The sequence below is a fragment of the Sceloporus occidentalis genome, unplaced genomic scaffold (assembly GCF_023333645.1).
Source record: "Sceloporus occidentalis isolate IW3139 unplaced genomic scaffold, rSceOcc1.0.p SCAF_48, whole genome shotgun sequence".
NCBI classification, from domain to species: Eukaryota; Metazoa; Chordata; class Lepidosauria; order Squamata; family Phrynosomatidae; genus Sceloporus; species Sceloporus occidentalis.
In genome coordinates this window covers 5,396,296-5,409,730 of record NW_028317028.1, presented here as the reverse complement: position 1 = coordinate 5,409,730, position 13,435 = coordinate 5,396,296, and the positions used below count along the sequence as shown (strand labels likewise).

Sequence of the window (13,435 nt, the reverse complement as noted above, 5' to 3'; positions counted from 1 at the left end):
CTGCGATAGTGTTGGACAGAAGCCTGGTCCCTCCTCAGCTAGAACTTAGCGGACCATAAAGCACGCTAAACACAACACATTAAGCGGTAGGCATCTTTAATGGCACCCTCCGTGTGATGTACTGGAAAAAGGCCATAAGGCATAGAGTGGTAGAAGGGGAACTTATGCCCCACATAATTTATTTGGTCTATTCACTGAAGGGACAGTTGTCAGCAACATTTTGCAAGACATTCTGGTTTAATTCATTTCACCTCACAAAACATTGTGAAAGACTGACCACAGTAAATGGCAGCTGCAGAAGAGGATTTATGGCCCTGTATATGATATAATCAGCAAAATGTCTTCAAAGCCTCCATTCACATTGAACTATATTTTTTTTGCAGGGCCAGCTCAGCTCTTCTTGCTGGATAAATAGTGAAGTGAGGGATTTGAAACTACAGCTCTCATGCAAAGTCTACTTTTAATGAATAAACTTCAGGGTTCACAATAATTATTTATCAAAATGACACTGCCAGTACAAACGTAGAGATGTCTCCATTCCGATGCACAGTGGGCAGCGTTTGAAACAGCACAGTTGCCAGGATTGGTGGATGCATCCCCCTAAATCCATACCTTCGCTTCGTGTCGATCTTTGTGTCAGCCTGATTGATCAGTCTAAAGAGTCTCTGCTGTAACATCAGATGGCCTTGGAACCTGCTCCATGGGTTCCTTAGTTCTGATGAGCTTATTGATCACTGTAGAGGACCACAAGTCCAGTTTCACTCCCTCCAGCTGGTGTTCCCCCACTAACTTTACTGGCGTCAGGCTTGTTATAGGAAAGAAGATTTGTGTTGCCCCCACTCCATAGAATAAGTATTGTAATAGCCCACCAGTAAACACACGATTAGGTTGATAAAATGTATGTAGCTACACTCAGTAAACAGAACAACATTTATGGGGAATATTATAGAAAAAAACACTATAAATTGAAGAAAAACAACACACTGCTGTCCACACTCAGATGTTAAACATTGCTGATGTACATAAATGTCTCTGCTGTATAATACTGTATAGTTCAAGTATGCAGTACAAGGGGAAGGGGAGACAAATCTTTAGTCAATTCTCCTTTATTGAAAATATGCATACTGATAAAATGGATACAAACAGTGGCAACATTGTAGAATATGCACAATATAATACAGAATTGGACAAATGTGCTATCAAGGACCCGTGGAAAACCATCAGACAGTAGGCAGGAAAAATGAAACCGGACGGGGTCCAGAGTTGAATAGTATGCCAGGGTCATCAGCTTCAGTACATGCACAGGTAAGTGACATGAGCAGAGGAGAAATCGAAACGCGGCATGGACCACGAAATCACATGACATTGTACCATCGTACCATGAAGAGAACAGAACAAAAATGAAACAAACGAAAAAGTAAAACAAAACAAATACACTGCACAGCCGAACTACCGAAGGTGACTCGGTGAAAGGAAGTCATACAAGCGAGCACTACAGATGGGAAACGATATTAATGACACGTGTCCTGGCGGGCAGGGGGCATGACGACCGACAAGGCAGTAGGGGTATCAGGGTCGCACAGGGGTACCGAAACCCAGGTCGATCATACGAGGAGACGAAATAAAGGCTGTCCACGGAAGCCATTTGAGGTCATTTTTGTATTCCCTCCCCTTAGAAACGGCCACCAAATCCTCCATAAGGTAGGTGAAATTAACCCTAGAAAACCAAGCACCGATAGGAGGGGGACCCTGAGTTTTCCAAAATCGGGGGATAACAGATTTCGCGGCTTGAAGCAGTTGCAAAGACGGGGAACGCTTATAGGAGCCAAAGGAGGACTGGGTGTGGTGGAGAAGAAGTATCGCAGGGGAAGGTTCAAAGTCGGGGTCAGCCACCTCCCTGAGCACCGTGCTGACCGTTTCCCAGAAGGGGCGGATGTCATGGCAATCCCACCAAAGATGTAAATAAGAGCCATCCACGGCCCCACATCTCCAACACCGCGGGGATATTTGGGGCAGGTAATGGTGCAAGTCACACGGGACCAGCTTAAAGGAGCATTCCTGAACCTTACTAGAAATAGACCCCTTATGTGTAAGCAGAAATATCTGATCCCATTCAGGCTCCGTGAGCTGGATGGACAAGTCCCTTTCCCAGGGACTGAGAAAAAACGGTTTACTGGTGCAAAATTCATCAATCAATAGAGCGTAAATATGGGAAAGAAGGTGGAACGGCTCAGTGGGTAATACACAAAGTTTTTTGAAATTGGTCAGCGGCCTGGTAAGGTGAGCGTTCGGTAAAAGAGTGGAAGCGTAATGTTTAAGTTGGTGGTGTAGAAAGGTAAGCTGAAAAGAGGGAGGAGTCTGTCGGAGCAAGTCCCGCAGGGGTCAGAATTCCGCACCCTGAAGAAGCAAGTGCAGTCTGACATGTTTAACCTTGAGCTGTGCGCTGAGAGCCCTAAGGTGAGTCTGAGTGGCAGAGGGCAAAGCAGGGTTGTGAGTAATGGGAAACAACGGACTAGGCGAAGTCGTGAGGTGGTCCCGGGAGGCCAACTTCGACAAGACACGCAGCGAAGCCGATATCGTGGGGTGGGATGGCAGCGATAGTTGCCGAAGGTGGGCAGGCAGCCAAGAAACCGCCGAAATGTGATGCAACATAAAAGAATTCTCTAAGGGGACCCACAGCTTCGGGACCTCCAACGACCACTCCACAACGCGACGAAGGTGGGAAGCCATCCAGTACCACTCAAGATTGGGGACACCGAGGCCGCCCCCATGCTTGGGCCTTACCAGGTGTATAAATGACAGCCGGGGGTTACGATCACCCCAAATATATCTCCGAAAAATCCTGTGGCATGCCTTAAAGTATGCCCTAGGGAGAAAGATTGGGGCACACTGGAGGAGATAGAGGAATTTCGGGAGGATGGACATTTTCAGCACCCCGATGCGACCAAACCACGAGATATGTGGAACCGCCCATCGACGAAGGTCTACGAGGACCGAAGACAATAAGGCCTCATAGTTCAGACGACGCAGGTGGGAAAGGTCGGCAGGGATCCAAATGCCCAGGTATTTAATCACCGAGGGTTGCCAACGAAAGGGGAACAGTCTAGTCAGCCGGTCTCGAAAGCGCGTCGGGAATATTGATCCCCAAAATTTCAGATTTTTGAAAGTTTATTTTATAATTGGAGACCTCTCGAAACGTGTGGAGTTCTGTAATGATATGTGCAAGGGAGGAGCGTGGTTGTGTCGTGATGCATAACATATCATCAGCGTAAATGGCCAATTTATGAGTATGGTTAGCTATGGGAAGGCCGGCGATGTCCGGATTGGCCCGGAGCGCGCAGGCCAGCGGCTCCATCGTCAAAATAAACAATAATGGGGACAAAGGGCACCCCCTGTCTTGTGCCGTTCGTAATGTGCAAGGTGGAGACAAATCTTTAAGCTTTTTGTGCTAGAAGTGCTTATGTACAATGCTATTTGCACATATACTGGGATTTGCATCCATTTCAATGTATTCAGGGACATTCTTACAAAACCTTAAAAACAGGAAAATATAATTTACTTTTATTGCATATTTTATATCAGTTGTCTTTTAAATGAATTGTGTTTTGCTTATTTTTATTTGATAACTACATCAAAAAGCAAATGATATTGCGATTAATAAGGAATATAAAAGGTTTGCAAGCATTATAAATAATATTTATTAAGATGAAAATACTTTTCTGGAAAATAAGATCTGATATATGACTCGACCAGTTGCAGCTACGAGTACTTACTATGTTGATAAAGGGTTAAAGAGAAACACAAAAAAAAACAACTAATACTGTGTATGGAAAATGCGGCCAACGGCAATCAGCAATGATTTCTTCCCCATTAATGAAACACTTCCAGCACATATTTTGAAGATGTGACAGCCCTAGAAATGCATTGTGCTATTTTTATACAAAAAAAGCATTTTAAATGGTAAACAAGGCTTCCTACAAAGCATTCTTGTGTCAGGCAAATAATTAGGACTGTAGTTTACCAGCAGTTCCCATAATACTAATTTTAAAAAGAATCTGGCCATTTCTAAATGCTACTATTAACATAAAAAATAAGATGATATTTCCTGCATGCTGGTGTGTATACTTTGTATATTGCTAAACAATTTTACTTAAAGGGGTACTGTAACAAACATTTAGAGAAAGCCTAACATTCCAGTAAAGGGATTCTGACGTGGTGGTGAGCGCGTTAAACTGCTGAGTGCTGAGAGTCTGTGTATGACTTAGTCATCCCTGGCACCCCCTTGGCTCTGTCCCTTGTATATCGCCCTTGGAAGGTAGAGTCATATGAACCCATCATCACCCCACAGCCTCCCGTTGACAGCACCTATATTGCAGACAAAGATCACAGGTCGCACACTCCAAAGGCCAGCCCGCCCTGGCACCCATATTGCACACATATGGCTTACCCCAGCACCGTGATTGCATCCACAGAACTGCCCAGCACCAATAGGCCTGGTCAAGCACTCAGATCGCACACATAGGACTTGCCCCAGCATTGAGATTGCACCCACAGAACTATCAAGCACCCATTGGACTGGCCCAGCACCCAGATTGCACCCATAAGACTTGCCTCAGCACCCAGGTCTCCTCCCATCTTACCTTTACCTCTCCTCTGTTTATCTCTGCTGCTCATTCTCTATCTTTCCCCCTTTCTTTGATCCCCTCTTTCTCATTAGCTCTCCTGTTTTTCTGTATCACGTCTTCCATTTCTCTCTTCCTTTCTCATTAACACCTTTTCCCATCTCTCATTGCTCCCTTTTATATCTCCTTTCTTACTCTTTATCTATTCCCTTTCTTGCTATCTCCAATTCTCATTCTGTCCTTTTCTTCTCTTCTTTCTGATTTTCTCCCCCTTCTCTCCAGCACCCCCTTTCTTTCTCCTTTTCTCTCCATCAATATACTTCTCTCTCCATTTTCTAACTATCTTTCCTCTGTTTCTCACTATATCTCTCCCCTTTCTTCCCATCACTTACCTTTCTGAGGTCCTACGGTGGAAGAGCGAGGCCTCTGCCTCACTGCTCTGTCGTGGAGCACTTGCACTAAGGCATACAAAGACACTCAGCACCAACACATACATCCAGACACTCAGCACCAACACACATAACATACACAACCAGACACCCACACAAAAATACCAAAATACTGAGACTAACACAACCAAACACTTCTTTTATTAACACACCCAAACAAAGACACATATTCACATGCTAACACACCCAGACACACACACTAACATACCCAGACAGGCACAGACAGACACATACACTATAAGGACAAAAGTATTGTGAGACCTGACCATTACACCAACAGGGACGTTTATGACATTGCATTCTAACTAGATAGACATTAATATCTCTTCCAGTTCATCCCAACGGTGTTCAATGGGGTCGAGGTCATGGCTCTGTGCGGGCCAGTCAAGTTCTTCCACGCCAAACTAATCCAAACATGTCTTTATGGACCTTGTTTTGTGCACTGGGCCTTCCCCAAACTGTTCCCACAAAGTTGGAAGTATAGCATTGTCCAAAATGTCTTGGTATGATGAAGGGGACATACCAAGACATTTTGGAATGCAATGTCATAAAAGTCCCTGTTGGTGTAATGGTCAGGTGTCACAACCCTTTTGTCCACATAGTGTACATGCAGCTCACTTACCCCAGGAAGCCTCAGCCTGTCTTTGATGCATGCTTGCTACCCCTGCGTGGTCACGTGACTCAAGGTCTCCATATTCAGTCTATATTGGGACTTTTTATTCCCTGTTGCACTCCACCACCGGATCTGCCAATGTGCCAACATATGTTGCCATATGGCGGAGTCGGCAGAATCGCAAAAGAGCAGTGAGGGCTGGTTGCAAGAAGATCCACAACCAGCTCTGCTCCTCTAGTTGATCTGCCTGTGGGCACCTCCAATGCAGTGGACTGGACTGCCCGTCCAGTCCACCGCAGAGGAGACGCCCCCACAAAGATCTTAGCCCTAGGCCGGCGCCTACCTTGCCCTGTTTCTGTGATCCCACACCAATTCTTGCTGATGCATACAGAATATGACTGAACAGCATGAACTGATCTTTTAGCAAAGTCAGTTTGTCAAACGTGTTTCGGGGGACTTCACAGATTCCATTTAAATAACCAGTTACACCTCAAACCTTAAAGCCATCTGTATTTTGTCCAGGCTTCTTTGTATGCAACAATAACAATAGCAATAGCAATGTCAACATACCTCTAATACGGCTGCTGACATCCCTTCAGACAAAGAGCTGTTCACCACTGCAAAACATCTCTTTATGACAGCCTGGAGATCTTGTTGAGGAATTTCCTGAACAAGGTAAACACCGTTTACGCTGCCAAAAGAAACACAGGATAATATTTTTGAGCTAAAAGCAAATCGTTTTATAACCTCTGACAAAGCCCGTACGGGCTCAAAATGCATTGTTTTCAATGGGTTTAGGGACCGCCCACTGACCTTAAGGGGTTAAAGACTAAAGAAGAAACATACGTGTATATGTAAAGCCATACTCCTAAAACTGTAAAATAATGTGTCTGAGTAAATACTATTTATGGTGCAACTACACCATGGTCACATGCTCTTGCAGTACCATCATGACCCTACCTGCTGACAGCATGGCTCGCTCTCGTGAAGCCAGCACTATTGGCTGCCACAATTTCCCCATTCGTCGGAAACATTAAAAATGGTAGAACAGATTCAAATTGTATCTTTTTTAAAAAAATGAAATTTTAATTTGCAGGGCCCTATACCAAGGACTGGAACTTACTAGTAGATTTCAAACAATATAGTGGGAGAAGTAAATATTTTAAAAGGTTCATTAGGAGCAAATGCGCTTAATTAGTTCTTTATTATACAAGAAAATGAGAAGTGTGATCCTGCACCCACACAGGGTACCAAACAGCACGGTCCTCTAGGGTATTAACGCCACATCTCAGTTAGGTAATCACCCACGATTTATTTGTAGTCCACGTATGAAGTTATTTACAGGATTACATAGAACACAAATTCCCTACAAACAAAAGCCTAGCTCGTCTGAGCGCTTACTAACATATAACTCCCTCACTACTAAGGGTCTAAACTAAAACAAAACATAATCCAACCAACCTCTTTGATGGTCTCTTTTGTGCATAGCAAGCTCTGCTGCTTCCAAACAAACTCTCTCTCCCTCCCTCTGTCCAACAGGTCAGGTTATATTGCAGTCAGTGCAGCTAATTACCTGCAGCTGACCAGTGCATTGGAGTCAGCTTAAACTCCCGGCCTGGAACCCGTGTCAGTCCAGGTGCATGTAAACTGCGGGGTGGAGCACCAGCCTGCCCTATATGTCGTATAAAACCCTGCAAAATCGAGGGGGAATGTATACCCCTTCCACGACAACACCCTGCACCTTGTTACAGAAGTTACTGTATAAAGCTAATCAAATATTTTCTAAATGTTTAAAAAGTGGATGTTGTACCATTTTAACCCCTTCGCGACCTTTGCCGGTTCAGGACCGTCATAACAAGAAGGTCACTAAATGACCTTTGACGGTCCTGAACCGTCAAAAAATTAAATAAGCTTAGAAAGTGATCAAGGATCACTTTCTTCGCTTAAACGGCCTTGCTGCAATGCCTCGATGTCGAGGCATTCAGCAAGGCCGAGATCGGCATCGGGGGCCATGTCTGGCCCCTCCCCGGGGCGTCAACAGCCGCCATACATTGTATGGCGGCGGACGCCCGTTTTAAAAGCGTTTAGGAGGCGATCAACGATCGCCTCCTAAACTTAAATGGTGTCGCTGGAATGCCTCGATCAGGAGGCATCCAGCGACACCAAACACTTACCTCTGGGTGGGAAATAAAACAATAAAGACGAAAAAGTTCGCTAGAGGGTCTCCAGACCCTCTAGAGAACTGGCTCCACTTGCTGGTTGAATACAGGTACTGCATTCAACCATGCAAGTCAATGGAGCCCAGCTTTCTAATCACTATGTGATTAGTAAAATATTCAAAAAAAATAAAAATAAATAAAAAATGGAAAAAAAAAATAAAAAAAAATGTGCTAACATTTAAAAATAATTATGCAGTGATGTCACTAGAATCCAGTACCAGCAAAATGTGTAAAAAAAAATATAAAAGAGTATTAAAAAAATAAAATTAAATTAAAAAATAAAGTTTATTATTTTGAGCAAGTGCTAAAATTTCTCAAAAATCTCAACTAAGAGTTAAAATAAAAGCACTTCAAATACCCAAGGGGTGTCTAATATATAAAAAAAATGGCTGATGGGGTAAATTGGAGTGGCCTAGCTCAAAGATAGGGCATAGGTACAGACTGACCAAAATGGAGAAAAAAAGCGCACTTCCCAAATGTGGCATTTTAAATCTGAAACAACCCGACAAACCCATGCATGTCGGGTATCACTGCACTCAGGAGATGTTCCTGAACACACATTGGGGTGTTGTTTGACAGTGGCATATACCAGGACCTGTATATCTATAACTAAAGTACAATTTGTGTGAAAAAAAAATAAAAAAAATTACTATTACAAAGTTTGACAAAGTGTAGTTCTATAATTGGTGCATGGAAAGGGTTAAAATAACAGCATTTGGAATACCCTGGGGTGTCTAGTTTTCAAAAATATATGGTTTGAATGGGTTAAATTGAGTTAACCGGCTTCAAAGATATTCCAAAGAGGAGAGGGAGGCACAATGACCAAATGACCACCTGAATTACGCATGCCCCAAAAGTAGCCTTTTACCAGCCAAACAATCTGACAAACCCATGCATGTCGGGTATCGCTGTACTCAGGAGATGTTGCTGAACACATATTGGGGTGTTGTTTGACAGTGACATATACCAGCACCTGTATATCTATAACTAAAGTACAATTTGTGTGGGGGAAAAAATAAAAAAAATTACTATTACAAAGTTTGACAAAGTGTAGTTGTATAATTGGTGCATGGAAAGGGTTAAAATAACAGCATTTGGAATACCCTGGGGTGTCTAGTTTTCAAAAATATATGGTTTGAATGGGTTAAATTTAGTTAACCGGCTTCAAAGATGTTCCAAAGAGGAGATGGAGGCAGACTGACCAGATTTGTTAAAAAAGATTTGGAAATCATAAAACGCTGCTTGTACTTATTGCCCTATAACTTACAAAAAACAGCAAAAAAACATAAAAACATTGGGTATTTCTAAACTCAGGACAAGTAGTAGAATCTATTTAGCTAGTTTTTTTACTTGCTTTTTTAGGTGAGTAAAAGATTTTTCAAATAAAAGTCATAAAATTTGGTTTTTTTTCAAATTTTCACCATGTTTTTTTTATTTTTTTTATAGTAAATAAGATGATACGATCAAAATAATGGTATCTGAAGAAAGCCCATCTTGTCCTGAAAAAAAACAATATATAACTTATGTGGGTACACTAAATGGGTGAGGAGAAAATTACAGCTGAACACAAGCACCACAAAAGTGTCAAAACAGCCTCGGTCCCACAGGGTACAAAACGAAAAATGAGCCCGGTCCTTAAGGGGTTAAATATGTTGTTGATGCTACAAAGCAAAAAAACATATCAAAAAAGGCCACATTACCCAAGAAGTTAAGCTGCGCCTGGCCACTTGAGTTTGGATGAATGTCTCTCTCGATTTGCCGCAAAGGCAACAAATGCAAAAATAAATCATATCAGACTTGGCATCTTTTATGCCAATTAAAATTAAATATTTAACATCCAGTCTGTCTGCTTACGTGTCCAGTTTTTTTTTCACCTCCTTTGTGAAAACAGGGTCAACCTGAATATAAAAAGGAGAAAATGAATGAAATAAGCCCGACGGATCCTAATACTCTTATAAAGGCTACCCCTGTTATTTATTACAATTTTAGAAAGCTATGTGTTTCTTAGATCTAGCGTCACAGTAACAGATATCTCATGTCTCAGACACAGCTACGCATTCAGTGGAAATTTAAACAGACAATGCAAATACCCCAATGATTATTTAGGCAGTAAGCATATTATTCTGATAGGAAGCCGTAAGAGCACTCTACCTTCTTCCATTTATCTTCCACGCCACTTCACTTTTGAATTTTTATGTGTAGCGGGGTGGAAAGGAACGCAAATAGAAAATTGGATATTCTATATTTTATAATGAAAACATATGTTGTGAAATTGGACTACGGTTGTGCAAATGATCAGACAGGAAAATCACATTTATATCTTCCTTGTAAAGTCTTTGTTTAAAGAAAAATACCAAGGACTACAGACGCGTTAAACTAAAAATATAGAAATATTTTGAAGACTGGCAGACTAAGTGTACATTATTTAAAACGGTCTCTTGAAATTATCATATGCATTAAAGTGCATATGAAGGCTGTAGTGTCACTTTAAGGGATTTTCACCAATAACTCTATAAATTGGTAGTTCTCCTAATAAGTTGCACCTAAGCAGGAAAACAGGGAACTACCACCAATCTCCGACTATTAATAACAAGGGAGAGATAAGGGAAGTTTTAGCCCCTGCTTAGACTCCTGTGAAGACATACCATGGCATCTAAAGCAGGTAATGTTCACAAGAAATCAGAATATTGTTTACCATTGATTGCAAGTCAAAAATGCCACCTATTATATAACCTATTAACTCTAGGAACTCTATTCAGTGCATGGAAAATGCTTCCATACCTCAAAGTACTTACATATGCATTGTTTGTTTATAGGGCTCCTGAGGACACTGCTATTTATTATTTGTACGCTTCCTGACAATGGCATTTATAACTATTTTACAATGTAACTCTTTTGTGTACGTTTAGCTTTCTTCTAATTTACTATATCCATACAAATTATATATTGGGGGTTTTTTCAGGACAAGAAGGTTATTTAGATACATTTGCTTTGATTACATCATCTAATTTACTATAAAAAAAAAAAGTTTTTATGTTTATTGCAAGTTATAGGGCAATAAGTACAAGTAGCATATTGCTATTTCAAAGACTTTTTGTTATCAAATCTGGTCATTCTGCCCCATGTCCTATTTGGGACATTTTTGAACTCGGCCAATTTACCCCATGAAATCATACATACTCCCATGGGTATGTCAAATGCCAGAATTTTAACCGTTTCCATGCCAGGATTTTTGTGAAGATACAGCACTAATTTTAGGACTTGCTCATAAAAAAAAAAACCATTTATTTTTACATTTTGTTGGAACTGGATGGTTCCCCTGATGGCGACAATACAAATAGTTTTCCAGTTTCTGGTGTACAATTGTTACATATCAATGTGCACTCACCATTGGTCCAATAATAGCCAGGCAAACACTAGGATCCCTTTTGTGCCATTCTGAAAAAAATTAATCTTTGTTAGGTGCTTTTAGGTGAGAAAAAGGAGGTGTATTTAGAAAAAAGAAAAAAACACTACCATCAAATGAGATTGTCTCTATATATAGAGTGAATAGACCAAGCACTCTCATATCAATAGATTTGGGATCACGCCACACCATATAACACTGTGACTGGACAAAACAGCAAGGTTTCTCGTGAATTTAACATGTACGCAAGCAAAAAAAAAATTTTTTTTAAATCACAGTATAAACCAATTGAATGTTCCCCCTGACTGCTAGATTTATGACTTCATCTTCATTTACACCTCTTATATAGAGACATATGAAATAGACATAAATAGGGTCCCTACACTTTGTTTGTGGGATGTATAATCTCAGTAATGCATCCCATATAGACAGGGCAGAACCTTACATGTGAAATGTATGTGTCCTGGGAATAAAGATCTAAATACTGACTCACCTGTGTTTAAACAGAACATATTCTTAAATGGAAATTATCAAGGGAAGGCCTTTATTGGTCAAGTGCTGTAGAAAGTTATGATGCTATAGAAAATCAATAAATAATAATAAGTCTGTTAAACTTCTACTTGCCTGCGAGGACAATGGTGTGGAAGTAAATTTGACAATTGGCTGTCATATTGTTAATTCAGCTGTTTTGCAGTTAAAATTGGACTAACGTCTAAATGTGCAACTTTTTTGATGTTCATAAACTTCAATACACAATATAATTTGATTTAAGATGCATTAAGACATTAGTAAATGGAAACTGATTATCGCTAGTGCAAGTTAGTTTTTCTGTGTTTAGGTTTCTATGTCAGTACATCAGGAATGAACGTCATTAGTTCTCACCTGAGGGGAGCTGGACGCAGCCTCTACTGTAATTCAAATATGAAGGCTTATTAACTAAATGAACACAACATGTATAATACAACGTAAAATAAGGAAAAAACTCCACATAAATGAGAAGCGTCCACAGTTAGTCGTTCAGGAATGCCAAAGGCAAGAATGCAGGATATAAAATCACTAACTCACTGTATTAAAAGGTGCTGGTCTATGTAATTTGCTGGATTGAAACTTATAACGAAATGCAGCTTCAGAAATATAACTCGTAGTATTGTTGAATGTCCTAAATCTTTAACCCCTTCCTTTTGTGGGACATGCTTTAATGCCCTTGAAGAGCTTGGTTTTCTATGCCAACAGGAGACACAATGTAAAATTTCCTACAAGAGAGGTTCCTGGCCTCTACAATGCCCAAAGGGGATCTCTCTGGTCTTGTACTGCTCTGCGAAAAAGAACACTGCAAAAATAAACGCAAAAAAAAAAAAAGTAACAAAAAACAAACAAACAAAAAAAGAAAATGTTACACAAAAAAAATAAAAATAAAGTGTACCCCTTCCAACAGACATGTATAATAAAAGAAATCTAGAAAGCCCATCAACAATGGTCTAGTTTGGAAGATAGAGTTTTGTTGCACATCATAAGAATGTACATAAGTGGTTACTATACTCTGGGGATGTTGCACTTTTGGCAGTTGCACTTATCTTGCAAACAAGTACGGCTTTTATGGCACACACTTTAGAAGTGGTTTGTGGGGAAATAGCAGTCTGCATTTCTGAAACATATACTTTTGCAGGATGGTTTTGGAATTTGTCAATGCTAGAAAGGCTACAATCCAAGAATGTCAAAAATAAAACCTGCAATAAGCAATGTGCACGTTTTCATATTTGCCTATAAATGCCAAGGAGACGTATAAGGTGTTTTCAAGACTAGAAAATTTATGTATTCAACAAACGCGAGAGTACAACTTAATAATTGGGAAAAGCTGTGGTTTTTGTTAAAAAAATTTGTATGTATGTCTATCATTTCAAAAGGATGCCCCACTTGCCCAGATAGTTCCATTATATCAATTGTGTTGGTATTCTAAATAAGAGAGGGAAGGTGTGGTTGAACAAAGATATAGCAAAAGGGCTGAAAATGCTTCAATGCTCAATTGTTATAAGTAAGACAACATTTGTCATTGACAGTTTAAATTAATATACATTTTTACTCAGCCATACCTTTACAAGAAATACCATGTCGTGTGACACAAAATG

The 13,435-nt window shown here is 40.5% G+C and overlaps 1 protein-coding gene across 1 annotated transcript in view; it reads right to left on the bottom strand.

The window, feature by feature from the left end:
* GLT1D1 (glycosyltransferase 1 domain containing 1) overlaps positions 1 to 13,435 on the bottom strand; it is a 46,935-nt gene that overhangs the window by 18,600 nt on the left and 14,900 nt on the right. Inside the window, exons 8-10 of the mRNA XM_089491040.1 lie at positions 11,292 to 11,341; positions 9,758 to 9,801; positions 6,255 to 6,375 (exon numbers count right to left, since the gene is read on the bottom strand). Of these exons, the coding sequence (XP_089347166.1) occupies positions 6,255 to 6,375; positions 9,758 to 9,801; positions 11,292 to 11,341 (215 nt within the window). The remainder of the gene's footprint in view (positions 1 to 6,254; positions 6,376 to 9,757; positions 9,802 to 11,291; positions 11,342 to 13,435) is intronic.